The 13979-nt window shown below is 37.9% G+C and overlaps 1 protein-coding gene across 1 annotated transcript in view; it reads left to right on the forward strand.

Moving 5' to 3' along the window:
* The window catches only part of LOC113008222 (ephrin type-A receptor 6-like), a 182410-nt gene that overhangs the window by 39708 nt on the left and 128723 nt on the right, over positions 1–13979 (forward strand). The window contains exon 3 of the mRNA XM_080290340.1: positions 2489–3152. Within this exon, the coding sequence (XP_080146466.1) occupies positions 2489–3152 (664 nt within the window). The remainder of the gene's footprint in view (positions 1–2488; positions 3153–13979) is intronic.

The following is a 13979-nucleotide window of genomic DNA, read 5'->3' on the forward strand; positions in this document are numbered from 1 at the left end:
AATTTGTTGTGACTCTGACCTTGACCCAATTTTCACCAAAATTTAATCAGCTCGAGTTGTTATTAGTTTCTACTATCACACAAAATTTGACAGTAATGTTAGACAGACAACAAAAAGTAACTGATTAAATATTTCCTCTCTTCAAGGGGAGAATAATGTGATGCAGTCACCTAGCATTGGGGAAAAAATGTGGGTATTAGGAAAGAAAACAGTTTCCATGTCCATTTCCATAGTCCTTTGGTGCTCCGTTTGTTGATTATCCCAAAGGAGTCATTAAGAGGCTTTTCTCTGTCTGGAGCCATGGCATAGATTTTATCACAAAGGACGGTTCTGAAATCATATCTGAAAGCTTTGGAATCCCAGTGAATCCATATGGACTTAACAAAGAGTAAACTCCATATGTCTACTTACATTTTGTATATATGGAAGCTAATGATCCATGTTTTCTTGTTTTTTTATCTGTTAGTCTGTTTTCCTAGTCAGTTGTTATTATTTCTGCATTTTTCCATATTTTTCTTTCAAAGTTATTTCTTTCTGTTTATATTTTGATTTTTTTTTCTCATTTCAGCTTCTTCATGGAAATATTTTCATGCCAATATTTTAAGTATTTCATGTTCTGTTTTTTTGTTTTGGTTTTTTTTTTTTTACCTTTATGCCTTGCCCCAACAGAAACGCGTTGTCCAGCTGGATTTAGTGTGTACTTTTGATGGCAACATCACATTTAATCAAACTCAATTTGTTTGACTGTAATGCTACGTTTACACCTTGAGCGAAGAGCAGATTAAAACCTGCTGTCTTTGGATGATTGAATTAGAACATGTTATTAAAAAGGATAATGAGTATGTGAGAGCAAACATTAGGCTTTGATTACTACTCTCATCAAGAGGTAATATTTATCTAAGTGAAAAAACAGCTTATTAAATGTGCAAGCTTATCAGGCAAATAGTATTGGTAAATTAACCACCAGCGCTATCTCAACCCTCCGGATTTTGTTTGCCTATAAACGAGCTATTTTCCAGCCCTCGTTTAGAACAGGCATCTCTCCCCCCAGACCCAAGAAAGGGAACATGAAATGTGTGTATGTTTGATGTAGTCAAATTACTTATGTTAATGTGTTGGTAATTAAAAGCTTTATACATGGTCTTCCATACCTTCGAGCATATTTCTCACATCTCTGAAAACAGTGTTGATTTTAGTGTTTGACTCAAAGAAGTAGACAGCTGTGCATACTGCAATGCACAAGCAAGGTTCATTGGAGAAGTCACAGTGACCGAATTGAGCTTTCGATGCCTGAAAATTATGTATGCATGCATAAGTGTTTCATCTAGGAAAATGTATGCAAAGTAATGGGAACAGTAGCAGCAGCAGTGATGGGTAAAAATAGATCCCATATATCGTCATATACAGTAAAACCTATGAGGTAAGTGGCGTAAATATGAGTCTAAATATAAACCTCATACACACAAACATACACAAACACACACACAAGGGCAAACTCTGCAGCTCGTGGAGAGTCTGACGCTGCATTGTAAGCGAACTGATTTGAGAGCCCTTTTTTCCCAGGCAGGTAATTTGATTCTTTGAGGTCGATGTTGTGTGGTTTTGGGGTCGCCCATGTAGCCAGTCCCCACTCTAATAAAACCTGAGAGCGCTGCAGAACCAGGAGGCTAAAACCCCCCATTAACTTCTTTCCCATCAACATGGGGACAGGTAACCTAATGACCCTGCAAAGCTGCAATGCTCCCTAATCATGTGACCTGGGAGTTGCAGAGCTGATGACTAGGCAGCTGGAGCTCGACATCATACCAGGAAAAAACCTACCTCTAGGAATATGAGGAAAACAGATTGTTAGTTTGTTAATGATTTTTTTTTTTTTTTACTTGAATGTGGTATGGACTGAGATGGTCTTGCTGGCACTCTCTTTAACCTTAATCCAGAGAAGAATATCTGAACAACTACATGTGTTCTCCAAAAGTTGATTCTGTTCATCTGGACGTAGCGTTTTGTGGGAGAAACGTTTCGTCACTCATTCAAGTGACTTCTTCAGTCTCAGCTGACTGCAGGTTTCCCCAATCTTATAAACAGTACATTTGCATAATGACTGAAACCAGCCCACTGAAGGAACTAAATGTGTTACTGTCCAAATTTGGTTTGAATACAGTCTAATATAAACAAAGTGTCTCATAAAGAAGCAGAAAGAAGCAGGAAGCTATTATAACTTCCAGATTGCGTCTGTGCTCTGTATAGCATCAATCTTGGGATTTGAAATGACCACACAGTTTTCCTTCAGTGCCACACTTGGGACTAAATTAATATTGCGCAACTATGTTGTTAATTTTGTCCATGTTTTGTATGGAATGCTATGACCTGTGAGGCCTGCTAGCAGATCTTGAATTAATACTAACTCTTTCTTTTTCTTCCCTCATTTTTACCCCATTCTTTCCTCCTCTCTCCCCGACCCTCTACACTCTTATTATTTTTCCTTTAGTGGGATGCAATCACAGAGATGGACGAGCACAACCGACCCATCCATACTTTCCAGGTTTGCAATGTGATGGAGCCCAACCAAAACAACTGGCTTCGCTCCAACTGGATTTCACGACAGGCAGCCCAGAAGGTCTACGTGGAGCTCCGCTTCACCTTGCGCGACTGTAACTCAATCCCTTGGGTGTCTGGCACCTGCAAGGAGACCTTCAATCTATTCTATCATGAGACAGATGAGGCACACGGTGTCAAGTTCAGGCCTGCGCAGTACACCAAGATTGACACCATTGCTGCTGATGAGAGCTTTACTCAGATGGATCTTGGAGATCGGATCCTCAAGCTCAATACGGAGGTGCGGGAGGTGGGACCCATAAACAGGAAAGGCTTTTATCTGGCTTTCCAGGACATTGGCGCTTGCATTGCATTAGTGTCTGTGAGGGTTTACTATAAGAAATGTCCATTTACACTGAGGAACCTGGCCTCATTTCCAGACACAGTGCCCCGCGTGGACTCTTCTTCACTGGTGGAAGTGAGGGGGGCCTGTGTTGACCATGCTGAAGAAAGAGACACACCCAAACTGTTCTGTGGAGCTGATGGAGACTGGTTGGTTCCCCTGGGAAGATGTGTCTGTAGTGTTGGGTATGAGGAGATTGATGGTTCATGTGTTGGTAAGTTTTCCAAGTTTTGTATATTTTAACTTGCTTTTCATTCTGCTCAGTGAAGCATTTTTTGAACTCAAAGACGTTTTTAGTCAGTCTTTCCAAAGCTCTGAAAGAAAAAGAATTGATGGTGAAGGTGACGCTGCTGTAGGGTTATGAGAACCCTGCAGCTGAATGCTTTGCCCATGGGTTATTGTTAGCAGCCTCTAATTGGAAAAAAGGCTTGTTTTGTTTTTAAACTGTCTTAATACTAATGTTTTGTTCTTGGTTCTTAATTAGCTTTTACTTAGATGTCCTTACCAAACCTTGACTTTAATTAAACCCACCTTTATTAAATTATTTCCCACATTTCTCTTTCTCAAGTGGTCAGAATGATAATAAATCTCAGACTTCACCTAAATGCAAATAGCAGCGGTAATTTCAATTCATTTTGACCATCAATGTTTATTTACAACATATATATAGTAAAAAAGGACATATATATATATATATATATATATATATATATATATATATATATATATATATATATATATATATATATATATATATATATATATATATATATATATATATTTGACATAAGTATTGATGCATCCACCAGTCAGAAAGATAAGCAATGTGGACAGGTGATGATATGAAACCTGCAGTGCTTCAGTACAATTTACTTCCCATTGTACCATCACATGCAACAACTAGAGAACGCTTTATAGTCCCCACAGTCTATGTACATACTCACTCTTGCTGGTTCAAACGTCGAACAATTGCATAATATTATTGTTGTTATTATTATTTTTATTTATTAACCTTCCTATTAACCTATTAACCGTTATTGACCTTCCCTATTCATTTTGACTCATTACCCATATTTTTTTGTTGTTTGTCTTACCATTTTTACTAGCTGCTAATTTTCTCAGATAACAGAGGTGTAGTCACGTGAAAGGTTTTGAATGATTATGAATGTTATTATGGTAGCAGTAGGAGGACCTGATGCCATCTAAGGCTGTATTTGTATGTGTTTGTGTGTGTGTGAGCGAGAGAAAGAGAGTGTCTGTTTCAACAGCTTAAAACTGCATATTTTAGTTAGTCTGTTGTTTTTCTATCAAATTTCTAATTTTAGGGCTTTTTTAAAGCAATTTTTGAAAATTTTCAGTGTTTTTTGCCCTTTGGCTACTGTTTAAATTCATATGAAAACATTTTTACAAAACTAAACTCTGCAGTAACTTTGGTTTTGCTTTATGAAAGATTAGTGAGTAGGCTGTTTATTTTTACACAAAGTTTAAGCAATTGAGAGGGTTATGAAACCAGAGGTGTTTTTCTGTGTGCTCTGGTGAAAAGCACGTATTTTCCTTACTAGCTGCTAAAATCCAAACATGATAATCTTGTTGTGGTAAATGGTGTGGTTGTAAAATTTAGTATAATGAGTGAAGCTTTAGAAAGCAGTCATAAAGTGAAACATCATACTGGGTCCAGTGTTAAAGCTGGTCCAGGCACCAAAGCTTCACCACAGGATTTTAGGATTGTGTTTTGCATGTGTGTGTCGTGGTGCTTTATACATACAGAGAAATGAACATGTGTCTATGTGTGTTGTGATGAATCATATGTGTAGGAATGTTGTTGTGTATATCTGTATTCTACCACCCGTTGTCTCAGTGGCTACCTTGGTGTGACAGATTACCTCAGCTGGCTTGGTAGCAGCTTGATCCTCAGCTCTCTGATATGAGCTTTGGGTTATCACTGACAGCACGGCTCACTGGGAATGCTACCTTCAAGAAGTTCCAATGCGACTTCTTTTCAAACCAAGTAAAGTCCTGATGTCAGGTCAACAGATACACATGTCTATAATCCAAAGGAGACAGATCCACAATCTAAAAGGTGTCCTAATGTACTTGCAAGTTGCAACTTATCAAAACCATAATATGGAATTTAACTTTATACATTTAACAAATGAAAGAATGAAAGCATCTACTAATATTTTTCCCAAGAACTAACAATATACTACAATATCATGGATATAGAACACATTTTAAATTAGTAACTGATCTGAATTCACAGTTTAGCACAACAAAAGACACTGGCTCTTAACAAGTAATCCAAGCTTGTGCAATTAGTTTTGTAAAGATCAAGAAAATATGTAAGATTTACCAGAATGATCAAGATGCATAATCTATAGAAATATTGGCACAAATTAGATGCCATTGTACATGTTTGTTTCCCTCCAAAAAATAATCACCATAGACTACAGCCTTTTAAAAAACACTTTTGAGACATTTCGCTGGTTTTCTCACACCATTCAGAACCAGATGTCCTTGCACAGTTGATTACAATTCATCTTGTGACACAGGTCAGGGAGGCTTTCCAGCTGCACCTGCAGCTGCATCATAATCAACAGGCCAGGGGTGAAACTGCAGCTGTGATTAGAGTGCGTCTATCCTAAAATCATTTCTCCATTCTGCTCCTTTAATATTTCTTATGCGTTAATTGAGTGATAAAAAAGCTAGCAGAGGCAGATAAACTTGCTGTTGAAAACTTTTGGGAAAAACATTGCAAAAGAACAATTTGTGATGGATTCGTGGGCTTCTTCTTTATCTCTTCTTTAAGAGGTAAAGGAGTAATGTGGTGCATCCCTGCTGTTGGCCCTGTGCCTTTCATCTTTGACATATATATAACATAGGGGAAAATACATGTAATTACATTACATGCCATTTAGTCTGATTTGAATATAATCTTTGGAAGAACTACATGTCACATAAAAATCACAAGAAGTAGTTAAGCACCTTGGTCATTGAAGAAGACTCCTGAGGTGGCGGGTTAAATCAACCAGAACAGACATTTTGGCTCAGTGCCATTTACAAACATAAGCAGACTCAACACTGCCACCTATCAGTATCGACGCTGGCCCCTTAAAGCACAATAAATTAAAGTAATTTCCTTCTTCCTCTCCTTATCCTAAACCCCTTGCTCTCAAAGGAGCATATTTCACAGTTGGGTTAAGTCTAGCCCTTTGGGCAATGTGATGGCATTTTACTGCAATGTCAGCCCTGTAATGGAGCTCCTGTTCATTGTTCCAGCATTCAAACAGGCTTAGTTATTGAAAAGCCCCCACACAAAGTGCCACTAGAGCACCTTAGGCATTGAAGGAGAAGACTGAGGTAGCTGGCTAAAGTAATCTTTCAAGTGTTAGTTTACTACAAATTGGTAGTTTAAATGCAACAGCTGCCTTCCTATGTAGCAGATATGACCAGGTTGAACAACCTGTGATTCCAGTAGCATCCCATTCATAAATATGTGAAAAGCATAGGATTAATGTCTTTGTCATATCTATTTACTTGCTAGTTGTTGCTATAATACAGAACTAACATTTCACATGCTAAAAGGAAGTCGCTTTCAGTGAAGTCTAAATGTTATGCATAGAACTGGAAGATGGAACAAAACTATTTAGTGGAAGAAAGTGTAGCTGTCTCTTTCCTGAAAATTGGAAGTTATATATATATATTAAAAAAATGGAATCTTTTAAATCTATCAGATCTCAGACTGAGATCAGTTGATCAGTAAAATCTTCTTCAAGTTTTGTACACGGCAGATTACTTTGTATTATTGTTTTCCTTTGATAACCCCTACAGCAATAGCATACACAGATATCAGGCAAACATCCATCCATCCATTTCTTTCTGCTTGGGCTTAGAGCACATCCCATCTGCCTCAGGGTGGGAGGCAGGGTACACCTCCAACAGGTCACCAGTCTGTCGCACGACTAACTCACGGACACAGAAAACCATTCATGCTCACATTCACACCTACATTCAGTTTAGATGTAGCCTTGCTATGAATATCTTTGTACTATGGGAGGAAGCTGGAGTATCTGACAACCATGTAAACCTTCAGTCATCTCAAAGAAGAGATAAACTGCTCAAAGCCTGAATAAATGTTTTTACTCCACTTAGGTGAGAATGAAGGACATGCTCTCCACCCAGCTTAAGTCAAATAATCTTTTTCTTTCATTCAGACTCAGTGGATTTGGTCACAGCAGTATTTTAATCTCCTGTCCATTACCTGGATGAAGTGCCAGTGTGCTGCAGTAAGACTGAGGCTAATAAATGCCTATAACCCATATTACTGCTTGCATGTTCTTCCACATATACACTGATATAAATGGGTTTAAAATGTTCTTTAAAATTGAGATTTTTAAATCGGAATATTATATGGGCCAAATGAGACGAGTCTTTAAATGAAGTATATGAAAAATGCATACGCATAAGTTGCTTTTTTTTTTTTAAATTTAAGTGAAATTTGCTGGGGGATGGGGATCTTGTCAAAATTGATGTAATTATGATATATATCCATATCCATACATATATGTAGAAGTAAGCAAAAGGTCTTTATAGAGTAAACTTGAATTCATATAGTCACTCGCTGTACTATTTTGGTTGTTGTGGCTTTTACATGTTGTTGGCTGTAGTTTGGGAGGTAGAGCAGGTAAGGTACTCTCCAGAAGGTTGGTGATGCGATCTCTTTCTCCTCCAGTCTTTGAGTATCCTTCGGTAAAATGCTGAATAGGAGGGCGAGTGTGCGTGAATGTTAAACAGAAACTTAATCATAGTGCAAGCTTTGTTTGCCTAAGAAAGGAAAGCAAGCCTTTATGTTGGCTGATACAAAGTCCAACAAAATAGGAGTTCACACAGAACACAAAGGGAAGGCAGCTTGGGAACATGGATGGATGCTGGATACCATGGATACCATGGATGAATAGATGGATGGAGTTTGAGTTCAAAAATCCATCGCCCTACTGTTTTAAGAACAAGCTGTTCATACCAAGCAATTGGTATGGTAATTTACCCAAAAAGTGCTTGTATGAATGGTGTTATTGGGTGAATGAGGCATGTGATAAGTTAGAATATAAAAGCACTATATGCTGTAAAAACCAGTCCATTTACTATTTGCATCTTAGCTGATCTATTTATGGTCTTATTTATACCTTATTTTTTCTCTTGATGCAAATATTTAATATGTGTATGTTTGAGTGCATTCGGCATGTCCTTGTTGTTCATTACAAGAGGCTGTTATTTAATGCTGTATAACATACTGTATGTACCCACCTGCTCATTAGCAGTAGTCTAGGCAACTAGACTGAATGCAAGAACAGCACACATACATCTTCTTGGATGAAGAGCTCAGTCTCTCAGTGTCTCTCTTTATCTCTCTCTCCTCCATCTCTCTCTCACTCACTTTAGCTTTCATCATCTTTCCCTCTCAGTGTAAGACAATCTAGCTGATGCTGTTATCACTCAGTGTTGTACAGCAGGTCATCATGTGTTTTCGGACTCTGTGTAAGAGCACTCAGCAGTGCTATGAATAATGTAATCACAGGGTGTCTGTGTGCTTTTATTTATATGTTTGCCTGTGTTTTAGGTTGTTGTACAGTGAATCTTCCCTCTGATGATTGGGCAAAAGCAAGCTAGGATACAACTAATGTTGTGCAGCATACATTTAGAATTACTGAACAGCACATCAGTCAAATAATAATGGACACCCTTTGAAATAAAAATACCACAACATACTGTGACAGTTTGTGACCCAACCTGTACTGCTTTATAATCTGTTAAATATAAACCAGCCACTCTTCCTGTCTTTTTTTAAGGTTAATCATCTTGAGACAGCAGACAAGCTCTTTAACCTCCTAGGACCTGGTGTCCACATATGTGGACATCGCATTTTTGGGTTATTTAGACCAAAATACTTAATCTTGCTCTACAAGGGCCTGATGTCCACTTACGATAACATTATACTGCCACTGTTCTATCGAAAGTTTAAATGAATATCCTCATATGTGGCTCTCATTTTTCTTAGAAACAGAAATCAGGTTAAACAAATCTGGTAATTCTTTGTTTTCACATTCATCAGGTCCCAAAATGTCCAAATATCAAAGAGAGATTAAAAATGCATGCCGTGGAAGAGTTTGGGTCTTAGGAGGTTAAATATTGGAGGGTACACACATCCAGTCTACATATGTTTTATGGACTTGGAAAAGGCATGTCCCTGTGTGTGTGTAACTGGTGCTTCTGGAGAATTGGTTATTGGGCCTGTAATGTCATTTACTCCCTATACAACGTCAAACTTCTGTCTTTGGTCTCAGGATCACATCTTTGCTATTGTTGGCTACATCAAGCAGTGATGTCTAGCTTACACTGTTGAAAAAAAGATTTCCTGCTTAAGATAGAGGATGAATTTCTGCCTCAAGTGGACTTCAAGTACCTAGGTAAAGCTGATGATTATCTTCAAAGTTATCATTACTACCCTCACAGATGACCACAAGCTGCAGGTAGTTACCAAATGAATAGGATCATGAACAGGAAATGAGTTCCCTCCAAAGAAGATCTGCCCTTAGAGAAAAGGTAATCAGCTCAGTCACTGGGCGGTGGTTCAAAGTAGGGGTGCTGCTCTGCAGCAGTGAAAGCAGTCAGTGGAGATGGTTTGGATATCTGACTGTCAAGCTTTGTTTGCCTAAGAAAGGAAAGCAAGCCTTTGTGTTGGCTGATACAAAGTCCAACAAAATAGGAGTTCACACAGAACACAAAGGGAAGGCAGCTTGGGAACATGGATGGATGCTGGATACCATGGATACCATGGATGAATAGATGGATGGAGTTTGAGTTCAAAAATCCATCGCCCTATTGTTTTAAGAACAAGCTGTTCATACCAAGCAATTGGTATGGTAATTTACCCAGTTCCAGGATGGCACTGGCTCTACGTCAAGTGTCAGAGGTGGGCTACACTTAAGTAATTGCACAGGTAAAAGGAGCAGCTGTGTTAATGTTAAATGGCATGCTCGTATAAACATCTTGACAAAAGTTTCACCAATAAGACATTTTCAATTACAGCATGAAGATAGTCAGACAACAATTACAGCACATATCCTTCACTCTGTCAGCTCCCCCAAATGAGATGTCAAACACACACACACACGTACACACATACTCACACAAAAGACACATGCACACAAATGAGGGCGTGGGTGGAAGGCAAAGACTCCCATAATGAATAGCATAAAACACACATATAAAAATATAACCCATAGAGCACACCAAACAACAAAACAACAACAAGTTCAATATGCACTCAAGCATTCACAACAATGTGATAATGCAAGCGACAATTTTGCTCTCACAAAACACACACGAGGAGACACACCAGGGGGTTCGAGCTGGCATCAGCAACAGAGCTGTTTACAGACGGGCCACACGGCAGGGAGACACTGTGACATTTCAGAAAAGGATGGTTTTAGTTTAACAAGCATTGCACTTCAGGCTTAATTGGGAGTGTCTGGAATGGGAGAGAGAGAAACAGAGTGTGTACGTACCCCGGTAGCGGGTCAAAGTCTGTCTGATGAATTTAATCCCACCTCACTCAGCATCAGCGCTGACATGTCATGACCATAGGATGTCATGCCTTGCTTCTTTTTTTTTTTTAACTGAGCACCGTTTGACAGTTGCATTGAAAGAAAATTGCTTGCAGCAGATATAAGAGCAACAGAGTCATGATGAAGGCACATGTGGATATATCAAAGGCCAGATTTCCTGTTTCTCATTTGTCACAATGAATTGTCCTTCGTTAATAATTTTGACATACTAATCCACTGTCTCCAAAAATTACAAACAAGAGCATCTTTGATCACTCTGATTATTTCTGTTTGTTTTTTCAATTCACAGTTCTGTTAAATCTACATTTGTTTGAATAGACATCACACAGTATGGGTGAACTTAAATGCCTGGGGTTTTGTTTGTCGTCTACACAGTCATTGTATTAGACTTTATTTATGCTGTTCCCACAAAGGATATAATTGAAATCTCCTTGATGCATTTGGTATGCTAATGTACATTTCCCCCTGAGCTGTCATTAAGCTCAATGCACCACTAAAAGGCACTGAGTTTCGCTACTAAAGGCTTGGGGTGGTTTGAATTATGTCCAGTGTAAATTCTTTCTGTCAGGCCACGGCCTCATTGTGCATCACTACCTGCTGTCACATAAGCAGAGAATAATCACTGAGAATATTAAAAATAAATCATCAGACATTATTCCAGATTAAGAAAAAAATCAGTGTGATACATTATGTTATATCTATCTATCTATCGATCGATCGATAGATAGATATAGATATATATGCGTGTGCATGTGTGTTATAATAAAATCAATTAATCTGTTAACCTAACCTAAATAAATGTATAAATAGAGGTGATTTGACTGAGTTGCTCATTTTCACCATTCAATTGCACTGGAAAATACAATGGTGTTTTTGAATGAATGTTTTCACCTTGGAGGCCGAAAGAAAATTGCACTTACTAATTCTTAAAACTGTGTCTTACTTTAGACCTTCACTGTGCAGAATGATGTGGTTGAGGTTAATAAGTTACTGTCAAGGCAGACATACTTTTTTGGTAAGAAAATGGAAATTTGGGGCAAGATTGCCATCTAAAAATTCTCGCTAGAAGATTAAAAAAACCTGTAGTGAATAACCGCTTCATAGAAAATATTCCACAAGTCTGAGTAATCTGACTGGAGCTATCATACAGTACTTCATATTCTGTGTGATGCAATTACCTTTGAGGTTTATCTCTTTGAGGTGGTAAGGTCTATATATCCCTGTGAGGACCAATTTTTGATAGCCCATTGTTCTTGTAAGGATGTTGTAGGTGTTGAAGATAAATAATGTTATATAATAATATGGAGCTGTTTAATATTAAGTATTAAGAAAAATTAAGAGACTAGAAAAAGTTTGAAGTTTGTTTGTGATCATAATTATTGTTATTACATTTTATAGAACGATGCATCTTATTTAATATTTAAATCCACTGTGCTAAGAGTTTTGGAGAAGAAAAACATGTTGATAGATAAGTGTGTGTTTATATATATATATATATATGACCATGACTGTTCTTTCTTTATGGTTCCTCCGCAGCTGCCTCTATTTGCTCATTTACAACACATATCAATTACATTTCCCTAGACTGCTGGTGCTTTACCTTCCTCTGTCTCTCTTTAAATCAGTCACTTGATGAGCATTAGAGGCTCTCGTGTTGTCGCTCTTCAATCTGTAATTGAGAACAAATGTGGAGAGGGAGAGTGTTTAATTGGGGTTGTCAAGCAGGAGGCGGGTTTGTTGGGCACCTAGAGATCTCCTCATCTCTTTCCATTTTAACTGTTTAAAGAATAAATTATGCAGATTGCAGTTTTTGCAAGTCCTAGTTGCGATGTGAACTTGCGGTGACTTCTGCCTCGCTTTTTTCCCCCCCTTCCTTGCCGAGAGTTACTTCAAAGCCTGAAAGTGATCAAAGACAGTTGAAAAAATAAATTCCCCAACGTACCGGCACCCTGCATACATACATACAGCTTCTGCATGTCTCAACACCACACACTCTCTCAGCCAGAAAACAAAAGGAAGCGACACCGTCTAATGTCTTCTTCTTCTTTTTTTCCTTATTTTGTCTCCTCAAGCACAGTCCTGTCAAACATTGCAACATTTCAATTGATTTCTCTTTTCCCTTGTGCCTGTTCTATTTTAGTACATAAGCCAAGAGACTGAATTAGTCATTAAAGGGTATGTATAGTATGACATGGCCCAGATAACACATCACAGGCCTCCAATGAAGAGCAGACTTGTCATAAATAAAAGTACGTTTTAGGAGCTGGAGACAGCTTCTCCCAAGTAAAAAAGGAAAAAAATATGAAGAGGGGAAAAAAACAGGGGTTATTGAGGGTTCAGCTTCAGTGATTACTGCATTTTATTTCGGTACCAGTTTGTTTACACAACAGATATAAAGTAAAAAAAACATAATAACTCTGGTGTCCAATAACTAAAACGTATACACGTTTCATCTGTAATGCCATAAATAACCATTTTGTTTAAAATAGGGTTTTGAAACTAAACAAATCTCTGATCCAGCTTCTCTTATAGGCTGAAGGACTGTATGCATGAACTCCTTGACTCACAGTGTCAACGATACAAATGCTTATGTAATGTGCAACCTGGCTCCATAACTGCACATGGATCACTACAATATTGCATAGCCCATCCGTGCATTTGCGTTTTTTGTTCCTGATTATTTTAATTCATGGCTATTAAAATAACAAATCACAGTATGAATAAAATAACAGCTGGAAGGCACCATAGAATTAAAATTCAGTACATAATAAAATTTAAAGCCTGCATCACCAATTTAGAAGAAAAATATACCCATTTGGTGTTGAAATAATGTCACATTTGTACATCGTGGGTCAGGTGAGGATTTTATTATTTATTCTTTATTTCTTTACACCTGATTTCTCTTTCAAGCTCTCTTTTAACCTACTTAAGCCAGCAGGTATTATGTGGCACAAGTGACAATACAGCACGGTCCTTTTATGGACTGCTCAGACGTGTCAGATAGTGTTGAAAAAGTGTAAACTGCAATCCTGTTTGGCTGGTTTCAGTATCAAAACATACATGATGATTATATAAATGTTGCTCAGGAGAGCAATATATGCTGTACGTCATGGGAACAGAAGTTTGTTTTTCTTTTTTGTTGGACAAATTTAAACTAAGACACTTCAGAATACAGTCAGCTCTGCCTCTAGTGAACAATAAACTCAAACACCAGTGCTGGAGCTGTCCATATTTTCATGCACAAAGGATAATTCAGACTAGTAGACTTATTGGTTTTGGATAACAGTGAAGATCTTTGCAAAGAAATTCTAAGTCTGCCTTAGAACAAGGACCTTAACAAGGGCCAACTAACTGGGATTTTAAATATTTCTGTGCAGGATATTTGACAGGACAAAATTTTAAAAAATCCTAAAATTGCC

This window comes from Astatotilapia calliptera, chromosome 16 (genome assembly GCF_964374335.1).
Source record: "Astatotilapia calliptera chromosome 16, fAstCal68.1, whole genome shotgun sequence".
NCBI lineage: Eukaryota > Metazoa > Chordata > Actinopteri > Cichliformes > Cichlidae > Astatotilapia > Astatotilapia calliptera.